General features: G+C 30.8%; 1 protein-coding gene across 1 annotated transcript in view; it reads left to right on the plus strand.

Annotated features, from left to right (window-relative positions):
• Positions 1-14,030, plus strand: part of LOC116774972 (uncharacterized) — a 59,121-nt gene extending 45,091 nt beyond the window's left edge. Inside the window, exons 3-8 of the mRNA XM_032667764.2 lie at positions 3,817-3,970; positions 4,935-5,120; positions 7,757-7,980; positions 9,094-9,310; positions 9,653-9,856; positions 10,684-14,030. Of these exons, the coding sequence (XP_032523655.1) occupies positions 3,817-3,970; positions 4,935-5,120; positions 7,757-7,980; positions 9,094-9,310; positions 9,653-9,856; positions 10,684-10,821 (1,123 nt within the window). The 3' untranslated portion in view covers positions 10,822-14,030. The remainder of the gene's footprint in view (positions 1-3,816; positions 3,971-4,934; positions 5,121-7,756; positions 7,981-9,093; positions 9,311-9,652; positions 9,857-10,683) is intronic.
• Positions 14,031-17,541: the final 3,511 nt, after the last annotated feature.

Consider the following 17,541-nt stretch of genomic DNA (forward strand, 5'->3'; position numbering starts at 1 on the left):
CTGTACCATCGAAGTTGTGCGTTCTGCCTAAACAACTGGCAGTTATATAAAATTAGTATTTAAGTTTCCAAAAATTGTCTAAGTTTGTTTTTAATTTTCTACGTTTTTTTTAATGCGTTAGAAAATATTAATAAAAAAGACGAATGGAATCGGGAAAGCCATTCTCAATTTAAAGCATGATCAAAAACATCTATGGGGTGCATTTATATATTACTTTGTGATAAGTAAATTTTATATACATTAGTTTTCTTGAAGTTTTAATATTTTAGTCTGTGGAATATTTGTAATGTTATTTTCCAAATAAAAAGAATTCTTTATTACCCTTAGAACAGACATGAAATGAAATAATTAAGGAGATAGAAGGAAGAATTCGGTAAATTTCTTTTCCTCGGGAACCCTAAATTATGAGCACGTCTATAACAGACGTAGTTTTGTTTTGTTCTAATCCTATCATATCTTCCTGTTACTCCGAGATAAACCCGGATGAGAGATAATGGAAGGCGGGCTCAGAAGATACAACTAAGTGTAATGATGTGAGATTTCTTTATCCTTTTTACTATAACTAAATATTGATGACATTAATTTGCAAAATCTTTTGTAATCTGATTGACTATTGAGTATATAAGTAGCTTTATTTAATGAATTAATATAATTAATGTGTTAAGAAATGTTCTAAGTTGTATACAGTTACAAACATACGGCTTTAGGAATAAAACTATATATATATACTTAGTATGGAAGTGTAAATACGTAAATGATAACAAGATTTCAGATATAAATATATTTTAGTACATGTTTCATTTCATCTTATTTCTATAATAGTAGACAGAGAAATTAAAATGTCTATGGAGTCATTTGGCGTAGACAAACATGCTGCCAATTTTTTTATTTTATTTACTCAGTAAGACCCGAGGCCGTGTATTTAAGTAAACCCATTACTCAAACTGAATCTTAACTGAAATGGATATATATTTCATTGAGTTTTAGTTGTTTATAGTTCGGAGCTTCGAAATATTTGTTCATCAATGTCATGCCATTATTCAATTGATTAGTATTCGCTCTTCAACTTAATTAAGCGTTTAAATCTTTTTTGTTTTGTTTGAAGTATTATTTGCGATAAAATTGGAGTTAGTAATAAATAAATACAAATTTACCCAACTAACGTATTTTTTATTTTATTTTTAAGTAACATTTATGATGCCGCACGATTCTTCCTCGATCAGTACAAGTTTTATTCTCAGCCACGTTTTAAGTTCACCCTCATCTAAAGCTCCGACTACACCACTGACTACAAACAGAACTTCGTCGATTGTTCCTACAGAACTGTTTGCTAAACTAATTAATTAAACTATCTGTAACTCGTGATACGACCTTACTATTTCCTGCTTCTGGATCTATTGCTTTTAATTAAAATTTAAAAGACATCCAAATAGGTATCTGGTCTTAGTATTTAAAGGCTCACAACTGTGAAATGAAAGATTAATACAAAAAAAAAAAACTAAATTTTTATTTTATAAATACCAAGGTGACATGACGTGCTTTGTACGCTAAGCCTAATGGGGTATATACAATGACAGAAAATTATTAATTTAGTTACTTGATTTATTTTCAAATGGCAAAGCTGTGCGTTATCTAATTAACAATTATCGAAGAGAAACTGTGTGTTAATTAAAATTTTCATTGACGTTGCATTACTAAATAACTCAATGAAATATGAAGTAAATGATTCCAAGCCGTTTGTAAAATTAGTTTTTCGCTCTATCGAGTGGAGACGAAGTCGCGTATTTCCTGTTTACTGATGCGAGTGAGGAGTTCTGGCGTTTGAAGTTATATTTGTTACAATGGCAAATATATGACTTCCAGAACTAATACGTACGTCTTTTATATCTAAATTGTATTATCGAAATGTCTTGTGATTGATTATTGTTTAATGCTAGATCTAATCGAATGTCTGTAACAAAAACATGGTAGTCGTTTATTATTTTTAAATATCATTTTAATATTTAATATAGTACTGTATATGTGTTTACATCTTTATTTGAAACAACACTACGACAATATTATTTCGTATAAAAGATAAGCCAGAGTCCAAATGCTTTCCTCTTGGCACCGCTTCTTGTATTCTCGAGACTTTCCCCCTTCTATGATATTAATCATGTTTAGACGACGTTTTCTATTAGCATAATCTGGGAAACCAAATTCTCTTGGACTCTTCTTTGGGAGAAATAGAAGGTTTTTGTTAGTTATATGAATAAAATATGACAAATGACAGAGCTGCTGAAAAAACAAAACATATTTGACGTATCACCAGAAAGAATTCGTTATGGCATGAGATTAGGTGATTTCGGAAGACGGAAATAAGATGTAGTCGAACGATATAACGGGAAATGGAGAGCATACGAGCAATAAATAGGAATGGAAATCGTCATACCTGGAAAATGTACCAGAAATACGAATGGATGTAACTAATTCCAGGAAATGACTTCGTTTAGTATCTAGCGATGCGAAAATATTATTAAAATGGCTTTCCTAACAGTAAGGAGGGAATGTTGATTATAAATCAACTCGATCTACTCTTGACATCTATATTATAAATTACCAGGACGATTTTCATTGGATTTTTTTATAAATATCTTATTATTACGTCATGCTAACATAACATTTATTCTTCTAAATAAAACTGAAATTATTGCACCCTTTTTATTTCTATAAATTACTTGAACTTAATACGAGGGGAATTTGTGTTGTAATTATCATATTATTGATATATAAATTAATTGAACTTGTAATTGAAATCCCAAAATTTATTTCTTGCGTTTTGACGTAACACGTTTTAATTTATTTAAACATAAAATATTATATGAAAATTTTGATCTGTGTATTCTCATGAATGTATCGTATTTTATGTTAGTTGTGACACGACATTAGGAAACACTATTTCACTCAATAAAGTAACAAAAGTCGAAGTTTTCTAAAGTTATATTAAAATCTAGTATAAAATAGTATTAATAATTTTTACGTACCAGCGTTGACTTTAGCCAAAAAAGACAACGAAATAGCAATATGAATCGCACAGTTTGTTATGCTCTGTTGAATATCTCTTGCAGACGTAAGCACCGGCTTTGCAGCGGATTTAAATTTATTTCACTACCGTTAAATTTTTTTGATTTTTTGTTTTACTATTGAGTTTGCTTTGAGGGTTTAAATTATTTTTGTTCTAACTTTAAGAGCGTGTTATTGTATACTTATGGAAGTGTACGGAGAATTTTGATTTAATGGGGATTGGTTGTTTTAAAGATTGGCAGAAAACGGAATGTATAGGATTGTTTAAAGCTCATCTGAGTAAATGACTTTCTATCATTGGATATTTCTGATTATTATATTTAAATTCATTTTACTTACAATCTTTCAACAAAAGCTAGAAAAAATATTTTATAAGATATATATTTTTTCCAACCCTAATCAAAAGTGTTCCTTTTAAAGAAAAAAATAGCAGTTGAACACAATATTGCTTGCATAGGCTCGAGATATACATTATTAATTAAATAATATTTAATATTGCAATATATATAACTGAAACGATTTGAAATGAAAAAATAGTGTTTATATACTAAGTAGAAAACGGATTTATGAATGTAAAAAAAATAAGATTAGAGTGTTTTACTTGTAAAAAAAGTAGTAAATATTTATTTATAAAAAGTTTAACTAAAAAAATATTATTTATTAACAAAATAGCGATGACAGAATCGATTCGGGTTAATCATTTTTATATATGATTCGTGGAATACGAAGTGTATGTATGTTTTATTGTTCCAGGTTCAGATTCTACGTCTATTCCGCGTATATGGAGCGGCGGACTGTTGCGGCCGTTCGTGTTATAGCTGCCACGAAGACAAGGGGAGCTGATGGTGTGATTTGCAGACTGTGGTTGCATGATAATCGCACTCTCACGCTTAAGGCACGAGTCAAGGTACTACACACAGGAGACTCTCATACACACATTAATCGGTTCACACAATATTAATATTAATATCGTATACGATTCTTTGTACTATACAATCTTTCTTCAGAATATTATTTTCATAAAGCTATATATTTATTAAATTATATCTGTGAATAAAAAATCCTGCTATCACTATGCTATTCTAATAACTCAGTTAATACTGCTAGAAATAGTTCTGGAGTCTAGACAATATCGGTTGACTAAAAATTCTAACAGAAATATATTATTTAGTATTAGAGGGTCGTATTCTGAAATGGCGTAGTCTTGATTTCTATTTACATATACGTTCGTAGAGAATGAATAACCTCGTTTGCTAACCGTAAGACTAATTATGAAGTAATTACCAGTGACTTGCTCTGCAGCAAGTCGTTTGACAAGCGAACTTGCTTACTCCAAGCCAATGTTAGCTTAAACCGTCAGTTTGAATTTAAGCGAAGACAAAGATACTGATAAGTTTAAAGTGCTGTTGCAAACTGCTCTGGAATTAAACTCTGGTTACCGTTGTTTATAAACGGACCGTTTCAAGAGGACTCCATTAAAACTATTTCTAACTTTGAATTATGTTTGAATAAATAGTTTAATGTTCTAACAGAATTCTTGTTACATCCTATTTATTGTATTAAATGTTGATGCTATAGTTTTTGGTCTGCAATATTCCATAGTTCACGAGAATTTTCTAGTATGGAAAAATTTGCTATTATATTTACATTTAGACATAAATCATCTTACTTTATCGTTAATATAATAGTAAAGAGGAATAAAATGCGTATAAAATTAAGGCTATTTAAAGTGATTATAATACTATCGGCGTGATTATTATATCAAAGGCGTGATCATATTTTTGTGGTAGGTTTTGTTTTCTTTATTTACATTATGACATTTACGCTATTTATGAATATGATATGGTTGTAACAAGTCCTAAACATTTCAGCCAATCCGGGAGAACTGGAATCTGAAGTATAGTGCGACGTACGTCCTATGTCTTCTTCGGGATACCGGTGTGAAGCCTCAGGAAACTGTTGGTGCTTCTGTATCGATAGTGTCGAATACATCACCCAACAGGCCACCAACCAACCTCCTTATAGTAAGAGACACGGAACCGAAGAGCGGTATTGAGGTCAGTTTCACTTATATACTGGGCATATTAACGTCAAAGTTTTGTTATTTATACGACGATTTACATATTATATCACAGTATTTGGTTTGTTCTATTCTGTTCTGTATCACAACTAAATAAGTGTTACATACATAAAAAATTGGATACGTACACCCCTTAAAACTACACCTGGGTCGCAAGTCCCAAGCACTGTTGAAGCTCCTCTCACTGAAAAGCGATGGCTCCATCACCCGCACGGTGAATCCATGGAATGGTGAGAGGTTTCGTCTCTAGAACAAAAAGCAGACAGATTCCAGTTTATATTCATATACTTACTTTGATACTATCGTACCTTTACGAGCTTATCTATTTTGTTTTGAATAATATGAATTGACCCATATATACGAGAAGATGTTAAAGAAAATATTTTTTTATATATTTTTAATTTTATTGTACAAAAACCTTTGATTAAATCTTCTATAAGTAAAATAGAAGTAAATTCCTACGTCCTCAGGTCCGGTTGTAATGAATTGAGTTTATATAAAGTTTAAATTTACTTGTAACTTATAAAGTACTCACATACTGTAAATTTCTTAATAGCGTGTGTATAGTAATTCTTTATATAAAGCATAATCAAATAAATAATACAAAAAAAATTATAAGAGCTGATAGCTTTAAGGTAAGCAATTTTTTAAACATATAATAAAAATACAGTAATATTTTTGACATAAACAAATTAAGTGATTCATTTAAAACTTAAAAGCTAATTTTTTTTTTAGTTTAAAATATATCATCATCATTATCGTCAGCCTATCGAAGCCCACTGCTGAGCAAAGGCCTCTTCTGTCATGGAGAAGGTTAGAGCATTAATCACCGCGCTTGCTCAAGACGGGTTGGCGATTTCAATCTTATAATTTGAAATTAAAAGTCCAGGTTTCCTCACGAGGTTTTCCTTCACCGTCCGTCAGTGGTGTCTAAAAACTCTTAGAAAGTACATATGACTCGGAAAAGATCACATTGGTACTTGCCAGGTTTTGAACCCGCGCGTATGAGAGGCGGGCCTTTAACCTCTAGACCACCACGACTTTTTTCCTTAAAACATATATCTAACTATGTATAGCTATCCGATCAGACACATTAAGTCGTTAGAAGCAAATGACAACATTTCGAATCATAAACACGTTTTAATGTTCTGTGCCGTGTTCATGTGACAAGGAAAATAATTACTGTTATTAGAACGGAACAGTGTTCGTGTGTTTAAAAAAATCAAACATGCTAAATGGGTTAGTTAGTCATTGTGTAGTTTGGAGGACGGAAATCGTACGTTGAACTGTTGTTTAGCGTGTTTCGATTTCATCTGGTCTCGTTTAATAGTATCAGATTTGGAACGGAAAATGTTTTATTTTATGCTATGATAACAACCGGAATTGTTATTCTAAATTAAGGACTCATTGTTTGTTAAAAACATCGCTTGTTTCGATGGCTATACTTAGATGGATACAATCATATAACATGAATACAATTAGCCTAATTTCACTTAATTATCTGTATATTGTAGTTATTTTTGTTCTCATACAAATAAGTGATATTATTATATACAGTTATTAATTGTGAGATAATATTTTAAATTGATATTTAATAAAAACATGCACTGTAATAGCTTTAATGTGATGAAAGTAATTTTGAACATTATTGGAAGTTGATCGTTCAAGGGATAAATTAATTACGTTTAAGTGAACCGGAAAGTTGTACGTTGATAGAATTGGAAAGTATATGAGATCGCGACGATACAGTTTAAATTGTTTTTCTATTATAAACTAGTTTTTGCCTTCGTCTTCGTCTGCATGAGTTTCAGAATTAGAAATGTATAGCAGATCGTCGAACTCAGACTCTAGAGGCAGTAAATAAGTAGATTTTGCATTATATTAAGTAATTTTTTTTCTATTTCGATCGAACGAGATGAAAAGTTTTATATGTCCATCCCGGTTTTAATCTACCCCCTCACAAATTTTCGTACAGTTTAGCGGTTCTAGAATAACTAATTTGAAGTTTAACTATATATTATGACATGAATGATAATAATATGATGATGATAATGACAGACGGCGAAGGAAAACATCGTGAGAAAACCTGGACTTATAATTTCAAATTCTAAGTTTGAATTCGCCAATCCGCTTTGAGCAAGCGTGGTGATTAATACTCAAATCTTCTCCATGTGAGAAGAGGCCTTTGTTAAGCAGTGGGCTCAGATAGGCTGGTGATGACGATGATTATGAAATAAATTCCTTACTATAAGTTTTTGCTGTTTATTATCTAGTTCTATATAATGTCCTTTTCTTAGTAATAAGTAGTAATTCTTTACTAGTTTTATCTTAAACGATCTATGGTTAACTTAAAACTGAAAATGGTGAAAAAAAAAAGATACTTTTATTGTACTTGTAATTCGTGTTTGTGTTGAATGTTTATATGGATGGGAAAGTATCAAACAACGAGACAGTATTTGCAATTTATTCCGTAATAAATATATATATATGCTGACAACAGAATATCTGCTCAGGCTAGTTGAAATGTTACTATGCAATAAGTTAACAATTCCATCCAAATTTAAATTAATACTAATAGAAAATAAGTAGAACATGAGATAATTTTGTGTACAGGAAACCCTCCACGTATGCGTGAAGCCGTTCCACTTTTCTTATTCTCGTGACGATTGGTTGGTTGAATGGTTTGAATTGAATCGACTTCTCGGAGCCAGTCACTTCTATATGTACAATGAATCTCTGAGCTCTCAAGTCACTTGCCTCCTAGACCACTACAGGAAACAGGGGCTCGTCACGCTACTGCCATGGAAGCTGCCCATCGTGTCCAAGATCGAGATCAGGTGAGTTTTTACCATCGGATTGGCATTATTTGGACATTTTCTCTCGATATTCTTCATTCGTCTTTCTTTTCGATTCTTTCTATATAACTCTGTTGTGCCAATATGTAGTGTATAATTCGGCTAATACTATAATTTGTCTGATATAATATCAACAGTGCCATTGTGAGTATATTTTATCTATCAGATAAATATTCCTCTACGTAAATAGCATTTTAGGTCGGAATAATGAAATTCGTTACCGAAATATATAATTGGATTAAGATCTTCACAGGTAATTTATTACGGACGTGTTTCGGTGAGAGACGAGGGTCTCAACGTCTATTTAGGGAGATTGCATCACAAATAAGACCCATACCTTAGATTACGTAGACCGTATTCATCAAGAGAAATTGTACTTGTTTAAATAAATAGTATTTAAACCACATACGACCAGAATAGATTTACGATTTTAATAATGACAGAATCTTTAATCCATTGATGAGTATATTCTGTTATAGTAGTTGAATATGCGTCTCTATAGACAATTTATTAGTTTCGACGTCTTTTATGATACTATTTCGTTTACGATATAAATAATATAAGAAGTATATGAAGTTTATTGTATATTATATATACATAAAAATGTTTATTGCACTCTGTGATATCAGACTTCGCCGAAAATTTTTTCAAATTTTGCAACAAAATAATATTTTGACCTTTTTTTTTAAATTTTCCAAATCAAATCAATTCGTTTCAATGCGTTGCAAACTATTTATCTGTGAATAATTTTATAGTTTAAATGAAACTAGTGTTATTCGGATTTACTACGCGGATTTTATTATTTAAAAACTACATAATCCCGACGTTTCGGTTACTTTGCAGCAACCGTGATCACGGGCAGACGAGGTGTGAGGTAGTAAATCCGAATAACACTAGTTTCATTTAAATGAATACTCGCGAAAATCTTAGATCTCATTAATTTTATAGTGTTTCAATAGATCTCTGATGTTCAATCAGAGAGCCTCTTATTATTCTTATCGAAAATTCTGTGTTCAGGATGGGTGTCCTTATATATAATGAATGCATTTCAAGTTAAGACACAGTCGTATTTGATTGTGAAGATTTTTTTTCCAGGACAGAAGGTCAGTTCGCGGCCTTCAACGACTGTTTGTATAGATCGATGTCGACGGCCGGCTGGTTGGTTGTTATAGACGTGGATGAGGTCATATTACCCAGGAGAGAGAGGACTCTCACGGCGCTGTTGACGTCACTACGTGCTTCATACAACCCGCCGTCGAAGGCGCCATCGGCTTTTCTGTTTAGGAACGCGTTCTTCTATCTGAGATGGGAGGTTGGTATTTTTTGACAAAATCCTTGCAATATTATGAATATACATAAGGATATCTGTGATTACAATACTTCTTAATAAAACAAAATCTTTATAGTACTTTATAATTTTATAAAGGTTTTAGAGTTAGACAAAAAAATTTAACATTTTCTGCTTCTTTTGGCAACTTTGATTTTTTGGATTAGCGAAATAGCTTATGACAGAAAGAAATTAATTAAAAATCACAAAGCATATCATCATCGTCACCCTGCCCTGTTTCCATTAACTTAAGGTACAGGTATAGTATGGAATAAAAAAATAAATAAATAATCACTCATTAATATTCTTAAATGGTATATATTTCAGGACGACACGGAAGCCCCAGCGCCATTGGTGACTTCACGTAAGACGAGACGCTGGGCGGCGCCGCACGCCCTCAAGAATAGGAGCAAGTACGCAATAAGGCCGAGAGACGCCGTGGAACTTGGGAACCACTTCGTATGGGAACTGGCGCCCGGGGCCGGGTCCGTGGGGGTTCCTACTGAGAGGGCGCTGTTACATCACTATAGAGTGAGTATATACCAGGAGAAGGAAATCTTGACATAAAGACCAAATATCTACGCATATTTGGTACTCATGTCAAATGTTTTAGATAAATTTGTCGAAGGATGTTGCTGCAATAATGCATTTGTTTTTGGAGATAACTTCCAGAACTAAAAGAATAATGATTCGACTTCTCTAAAATATTCTATCGGCTTAGGCTCTATATAAGCCAGGAATGGTTAATTTTTATAATATGTGTGATTGGGGCGGATTGTGTTATTGGAATAAGGAAATTTTGTTGACTTTGGCATTGATGGAAGCAAAAGTTATCGGTCATAGAAAATTTAGTTCGTGGTTCCCGATTACGAGCGAGAATGATTCGTCTGTTCTCCAAAAATAAATCCTAAAAAAGAAACAATAACTTGGTCACTTCTCCATCATTCTTGTGGCATTCAGACAATGAAGGTAGATTTCTTTTATGGCGACGATAAATATATTTTCTTGTACATAAAGTAGAAAATAAATAATAAGTTATAAACTTGAGGGTTACTGCAAAGGAGTGCCCTGAAAGACATACAGGATGGATAGAAAAATACGCTGAAAAAGAAAATTCAATACAAAAAAATTGTTATTTTTTAATTTATTATGAAAAAGTCGTTCTTCATGAATGCATAGTCATATACGAGGTGTGTTTGATGTTTACTTCAGCAAGGATTCAAATTATGTGAAGAATTAAATCAGTATTAATGAAAATAGTTCATCAAAATCTTGCCAAGTGTAGAAACACTATTGTATGAACCCTAATATGTATATGTATATATATATATAAGTATATAATATTGTTTGCCTGTCAGGTGGCGTGTGAGTATGGTGGTGTGCAGTGTCTGACGGTACCATCGACTGTGGACCGCACCGCCCACCGCTGGGCCGACCAACTGCTGGCATCTGTTACCTGGCAGAGAGAACAGCTGGCCAGGACCTGCCTCGCCTAGAAAACATATCTACGATCCCTGACTTTCCTTGGCTACTGTTACACAATATTGGACCATTGTTTGGTTATGGTGACCACGTGTTGGAGCATATTGGATAAGTCTCATGATCCTGTATTTACATAAATACGTTAGCCATCCTGAACCACTTTGGCCATTGTTTCTACAGAATTGGACCAATGTTTGGTTCGCCTTATTAGTTAATTTGGGCAAGTTTCATTATCTTTAATAATGTTTATGAATTTGACAAGCTGCTTGGACCTTATAACTAAGCATTAAAAAATTTAGGTGTTGGGAAAAAAGTGTTTTTCTATTACTTTTGGCCACTATACATTTGTGTTGGTCTAAAATGGCTATTTGTTTTGTTAATCTGCGGGTAGTTTTGTACCAAATCATAATTTTGACTATATTATGATCAGATCCAAGCTAGAATTGTAATATTTTCAATCGTTTAACAAAAATTATTATATATTTTTCGTTATATTAATATAAATTGTGATATTTTTTTACTCACATAAATAAAATGTTAGCTTAAAATATAGTTTTGATATTATTTTGAAATGAGATGTGTTAAAATATTGTGTTGTAGTGTAATATCATTTTACCTCTGTTGTATATTTTTTTTGTTATTTTTTTTTGCAAAGTTGTGATATATATATAGTTATTGAAATTTCAGTGCAATAAAATGTACTTTATATTTCGAGCTGAGAAAATATGAGTGTGAAGTGTGTCAAAGTGTATACTGAAATAAGGTTTGTGCATTATTTAACTTATTTTGGCAAGATTTCTTTTAAAAATCTATTTTCTGATGAAATTTTTTATTTTATATACAAATATATTTACGGGATACTATTACAGGTTCGATTATTTTTTGCTATATAGATTTTTTTTAGTCAACGCAAGGTTCAGTTAAAGCTAATAACTGTTAAGGTCATTGGTCCGGAAATTAAATCTCAGTATGAAACATATTCACGTATTATATAAATAGTGGCACCACGATTGTGTTTTCGTTATTTTCATAAGAATTTCATTGATTTGAAGAAAAAAACAATCAAAAAATTGGATCAAAATTTTTGGGTACTTCGTAGCAAAGTTTCTTTTATACAAGAAATTGCAAATTCAAATTAAAAACGCAATCGTCGCAAGGTCCAAAGAGATAAGCATATTAGCTCATCGTACATAGCCACCGCGTTCCTCATATTGAATCATGATCTGTAGTTCATTGTTCTGAATACCATTCAGTTTGTGGTTACAAACTAGTTTTTTTCTGTTTGTTCATCATCGTCAACAATTTAAAGAGATAAAGATCTGGGTAGATCTGTCGATGCTGTAGAGTGTTAAACATATTATTCCAAAAAGTAACCACAACTATTTTTCAAGTAACATTCCCTTAGTCTTGGCCGGAGTTATTTTACTGACAGGCCTTTTCACCAGCAGACATCTTGGATCACAATATTCATCCTTTTAATTTTCATATATAATTGCGTAATATTCATTGCCGACGTTTCGAATGCTCTGATTCCAAACGAACTAAAAGCTTTTACGCCCAAATAAATAAGTATTCTTTCAATTATCACCGTTAAAGTGATTTTTTACCTTTCATGGTCCCTTCCAAAGTCAGCAACCGGCAAAAGACCTTTGAAATCAGAAATCAAGTTTCCCATACAAAATGAATGCTTCAAACTATATATATTAATTACAAAACATGTATTTATAAGCCACGAATAAACTGAGTTGTTGAATAAACTGAGTTAAGAAAAGAGTTTTGTTAGGAGCGCTTTAAATAAAGGCACTTTAGTTTGTTTAATATTAAAGTCCCTTGTTCGGTGAAATACCTGTGTCACGATGTACTCTTATGTGCTATTGTTTCAAATTAAATTTAACGGACTGCTCAATGAACGGATCAGTATTATCGTTGCTGCTTGCAATCCTTATAATTTATTCATTGATAACTAAGCGTAGGAATTATAATTTCGGTTATCAATTGGATATATGTACTTGATTACAAATTTTTTTTTGTCCACTACGTATGTCTGTCCACTTATATATTTATGTATAAAAACAAATACCACTCAATAAAATTAACAAAACTTTTAATGAATCATAGTTTAAAATTATAATTTTGTAACGAACTCGCAACACTGGTATATAAATTTAGATATGGCAACACTCAGAGTTTTTGAAGATGGAATCGCAGATAGAGAAGCAAATTCATATTTATTTTTTCTAATAAAATATTGCAGATGTCGCCTCCATTGTAAATTATTTAAATTCATGTAACATTATTTTTAGGCTTTCGAAAAATATAGATAATGTATACAATGTATATTTTTTCAATTAAAATTATTTAATACGGATCAGGCTCAAGTGTCAAATAATTTTCATAATTTTGTAATGGTTTTAAACTAATAAAATACATATATATATAATATTATGTAATTAATAAGGTATTTATTAAAGATCTTTTTTGATATAAAATTATACTGTAAATATACTGTGTAAATAATAACATTGAAGAAAAATAATATCTTAAAAAATTAATAATAAAGGCACTATATTCTCTCATATTCAGTGCATAAATATAAATTATTATTTGTCTTAGTTTGATATTAATTGTCCATATTTTTTATGGCATAAAAATTCAAAGTCAAAATATAAAATACAACATTAATTTTGGGAGAGTAAGTTAATAACCACATGAAAAGATCTCACATATTTTTATGCTTTCAGAACGATAGCTCTTTTGATGCTAATAATGATGTGTAAATAAGATTTTTTGGATAAATTGGTGTAATGTTCCCGTTCTATAGCTTGTACTGTTGTAGCCTAACAAAGTTAACGTCAAAAATCCTTTGAACTTTCACAGCTCATGTGTTACAAGTATGAGTATACAACGTTAACCTAAACACCGGACGTTTCACAGTTTTTCATCTAGAAAACCTGGCGCGTGATAGTGAAAGTTTGTTTTTCAGGTTAACGATGTGAACTCATGTTGCAGTCGCAATAATTTGAATGTTGTAGTTGAAGTACATTATATATATAAATGTATAATAACTGTTTAGCTTTGGTCATGTTATCGTGATGTATCGTACTAACTAGGTAGTTGTTATCGTAAATTGTACATATCTTTTTATAAATTAAGTTTTTTAGTATGTACATTTGAACTCAATGTTGCACGTAATTAATATTAATTAAACTTTGTGGATGTTCTCGTTTTGTTTCTTTATTACAAAAAATTTATCCTAAAAATAGTCCTTATTTTCCATTATTCAAACGATAAGCATGAAAAAGAAACTTGTTCTTCTGTTTAATATATTACATTAATTCGAGCTTTTGTTTCAGTTACAATAGTGCCATCTATTAGAATAAAAATGAAGTACTTTTCAATATAGTTATTATTGTTAACACTAGATGGCATTCTTTTCTATTAAATACGACATTATTTAGTACAAATAAAATTCACCTTAAACATACCTGCAGGCTACTGCAGCTTTTATCTTCATGTATTCATCTCCATTCAATTTAAAACAGTTACTTACTGCATAAAATTAGTACTATGCTAAATTGTTAGGCTTATTTAGAACATCAATACAGTCCGAGATATGCATCTCACATTTCTATATTATTATTCCTCTCGTTAATGCATGTGACTTACTTGTGGGTCAAACTCCAAAATAATTAAAAAGCAACAATGTTAGCGACCGTCACACGTCCTATCATCAAAAGACTTTAATACATTGTTTAACTGTATTTATTAGTGCGGTCGTGTATTCGCGTAGTGTCACAAATCATATTACGATAACGTTTGCGGTCAGACCCAACATGACTAATGTCCCCAATTAACTAAACTCACCCCGTTAACCCTCCCCCCTGTTTACTTTCCGCCAACTTGGATAGCACATAAATATTTGCTAGCCGGTGTCAACGCTGTTATTTATTTGTGGAGGATATAAATGGGTCATAAGTTTTGATGAAAATTATGTAGATGTTGTTTGACTTGTCCTTATTTAGCGCTTAGGACTCCTGACTGATATATTTCATTCAATTACAGACATATAACATTTATTATTTAAATAAATTATTAATTGGTATACAGGTTATAATTTAAAGTTATCTTATAAAAGTCGGATGTCCTAAATGGTATTATTTATTTCAGTTATTTAGAGTCATAACAACAACTGCTATGAAAAAAGTAACTTCGAACATTACAAGAGAAAGAAATAAGAATCCTCGCTGCGGCCGGATAAGTATTTGGCATTTTCGAGTTGTTTTATTGCTTCTTATAAGATAAATATTTCGGTGAATATAAAACTATTTTTAATATAATTCGTTCACGTTCTCTGAATACTCGAAAGGAAGGAAGAAAGAATTACAAATAATATAACTTTTATATGTTATTTTAACGAATAATACTTCTTTTTATTCTTATAATATTTTATGTTAAAAAAATGAATGTTTTTCTTCCTCTAAACGTATTATAATGTATTAATATTATTTGAAAGTCTGTCAGTGTTTTCATCACTTTTTTTTCATTTCGTCATACTCCTTGGTCATCATCATTCCAGTTGTTTCTCTGTGTATAGTATATGTATTTTCACGAAGGTCCTATCGACCAATGAGTCGGAGGCGAATTAGTATTAATGTATAAAATTTAGTTCTAGATTTAAACAATTCTTATTTAAGTGAGGCGCAAGGTGATTTAAATAAAACGCGTTCTGTGGTCGTCTTATGCTAATGGAAATTCAGGGAGAATAATTTTAAACTTTTTAATTAAAAATTTACAATGATAGCTTCCTTCCATTTAATGAGGGCCCCAATGGTATGGTGAAATATGGACATGACCACCAGACCGGCTAAAACTTTGAAATACTTTTCTTATTTACTTAAAGTACGACAGATTTTTTTATTGAAAGATAATTACGTAAAATATAATGTAGTATTAAAGATTATGTGAAAAAAATAAAGTTGTGAAATACTACGAAGTACTGACCTACATCTACGACACTTAACCCAATCTATAAAAAATAAAAATTATTCGTTATTGAGTATTGATTATATTTTTGACGAGGAACAAAACTCATTTAAATGAAACTAGTATTTTTCGGATAAACTTCGCGTGATTTATTTTTGTAAAAAACTACATACCCCCGACGTTTCGGTTACTTTTCAGCAACCGTGATCACGGGCAGACGAGATGTGAATGTCATTCAAATGCTAGTTAATATAAAAATACTAGTTTCATTTAAATGAATAAAACTCGCGAAAATCTTAGATCTGATTAGAGGAACAAAACTGTTTAAAATATGTTTCAATTCTTTAACTAAGAAATATCTCTTGTCGGTTTTAATATACAAATTATAACATGGCATTGCGATGTACAAACATAACTTATAACTAATTACCTTATTGCATATACTTAAAGAAAATTATCTTTCAATCAAAGAATGGTTATAGTTATTTTGTACTGAGGAACTGTTTCATTATGAGTAACAGTTATTAATGCATATTTTTTTAGAGTTAAATTATTCGATTTGAAATTTTGTTAGATATTAGGTACATTTAATTTATTTCTGTAATATATTTGGTGGTGACGTATACCTTACTTATAGCTTAGAGTGAATCAATTACAAAATATATTTATTTTTGTTAAAATAAAATAAGCGAAATGTTTTGACGAAATTAATAGCACGTGTCGTTTTAATTTTTTGTTTTAAATGTATCGTTAAAATAATTTTCCTGTGTGTAGGGAGGCTTCATTTTATGATATTCATAATAAGGGCAATTACAGCTCTGTTTACGTTCATTTAAAACGGGAATTGCTTTTGAATTATGATAAAAACCTTGTTTTTCTTTTGTCTCAGTATGTTTTTCGACCGTAAATTTCTCTAATGAAATTAAGAACATGCCATAAATTATTTCCTAATACAGTATAGTTTCTTGATTTAGTTCTTTTCTACGGGCTTACCTTAGGATTAGCTTATTTGAAAATTTCAATTAATGTATTTGAAAATTTCATTATGTTCAAAAATTAAAATCTGGATATGTAAAGGACGGTTGGATCTGTCTAATATAAAATATAACAAACAGCTACCTACATCCGGTATTAATTTGGCTTCAGTGAATGTTCAATGAAGCTGAAAAAGTGTAATGATTTAAATAAAGGGTCGGATGTTCTCTTCAGATATTTAATATCAAAGCCATCAATGGAAAGCATTATAATAAATTAAAATCTACTAACTATTTATATGAAGATATTTTGCGTATTTTCTTGAAAATATGAAGATTATGTTATCGTAAAATTAACCAGTAATTCTTGTTAAAAAAGACTTAGATCTCATAAAATAACATATATGTTAAGATGATAAAAATAACGTTTCCTATTTAGCTCTACTTAAAAACAAACAAAAAAAAACTTTACAATTCGTTTGTCTATGCGTTCCTTCTGATAATTATGGAAACTAAAGAAAATGCATCTTCTATTTAAACATTTTATTAGTGCCTTAAACCTAGTAACGCAGACAAAACCGCGTCCACCCAACTGGTTTGTAACTCGTAGCTTTATTAAAATTAAAAAGAAATTAATGGCTTTGTGCCTTACAACACATACAAGTTTTAAACTGAGTAAATATTTTAATATTAATATAGAAAACCTACTATTATGTTTATAAGTAGCTTTATAATATTCCATTAATACTTTCGTACTTGTTAATAATAGATAGTTTC

Source organism: Danaus plexippus, chromosome 8, assembly GCF_018135715.1.
Source record: "Danaus plexippus chromosome 8, MEX_DaPlex, whole genome shotgun sequence".
Lineage (NCBI taxonomy): Eukaryota > Metazoa > Arthropoda > Insecta > Lepidoptera > Nymphalidae > Danaus > Danaus plexippus.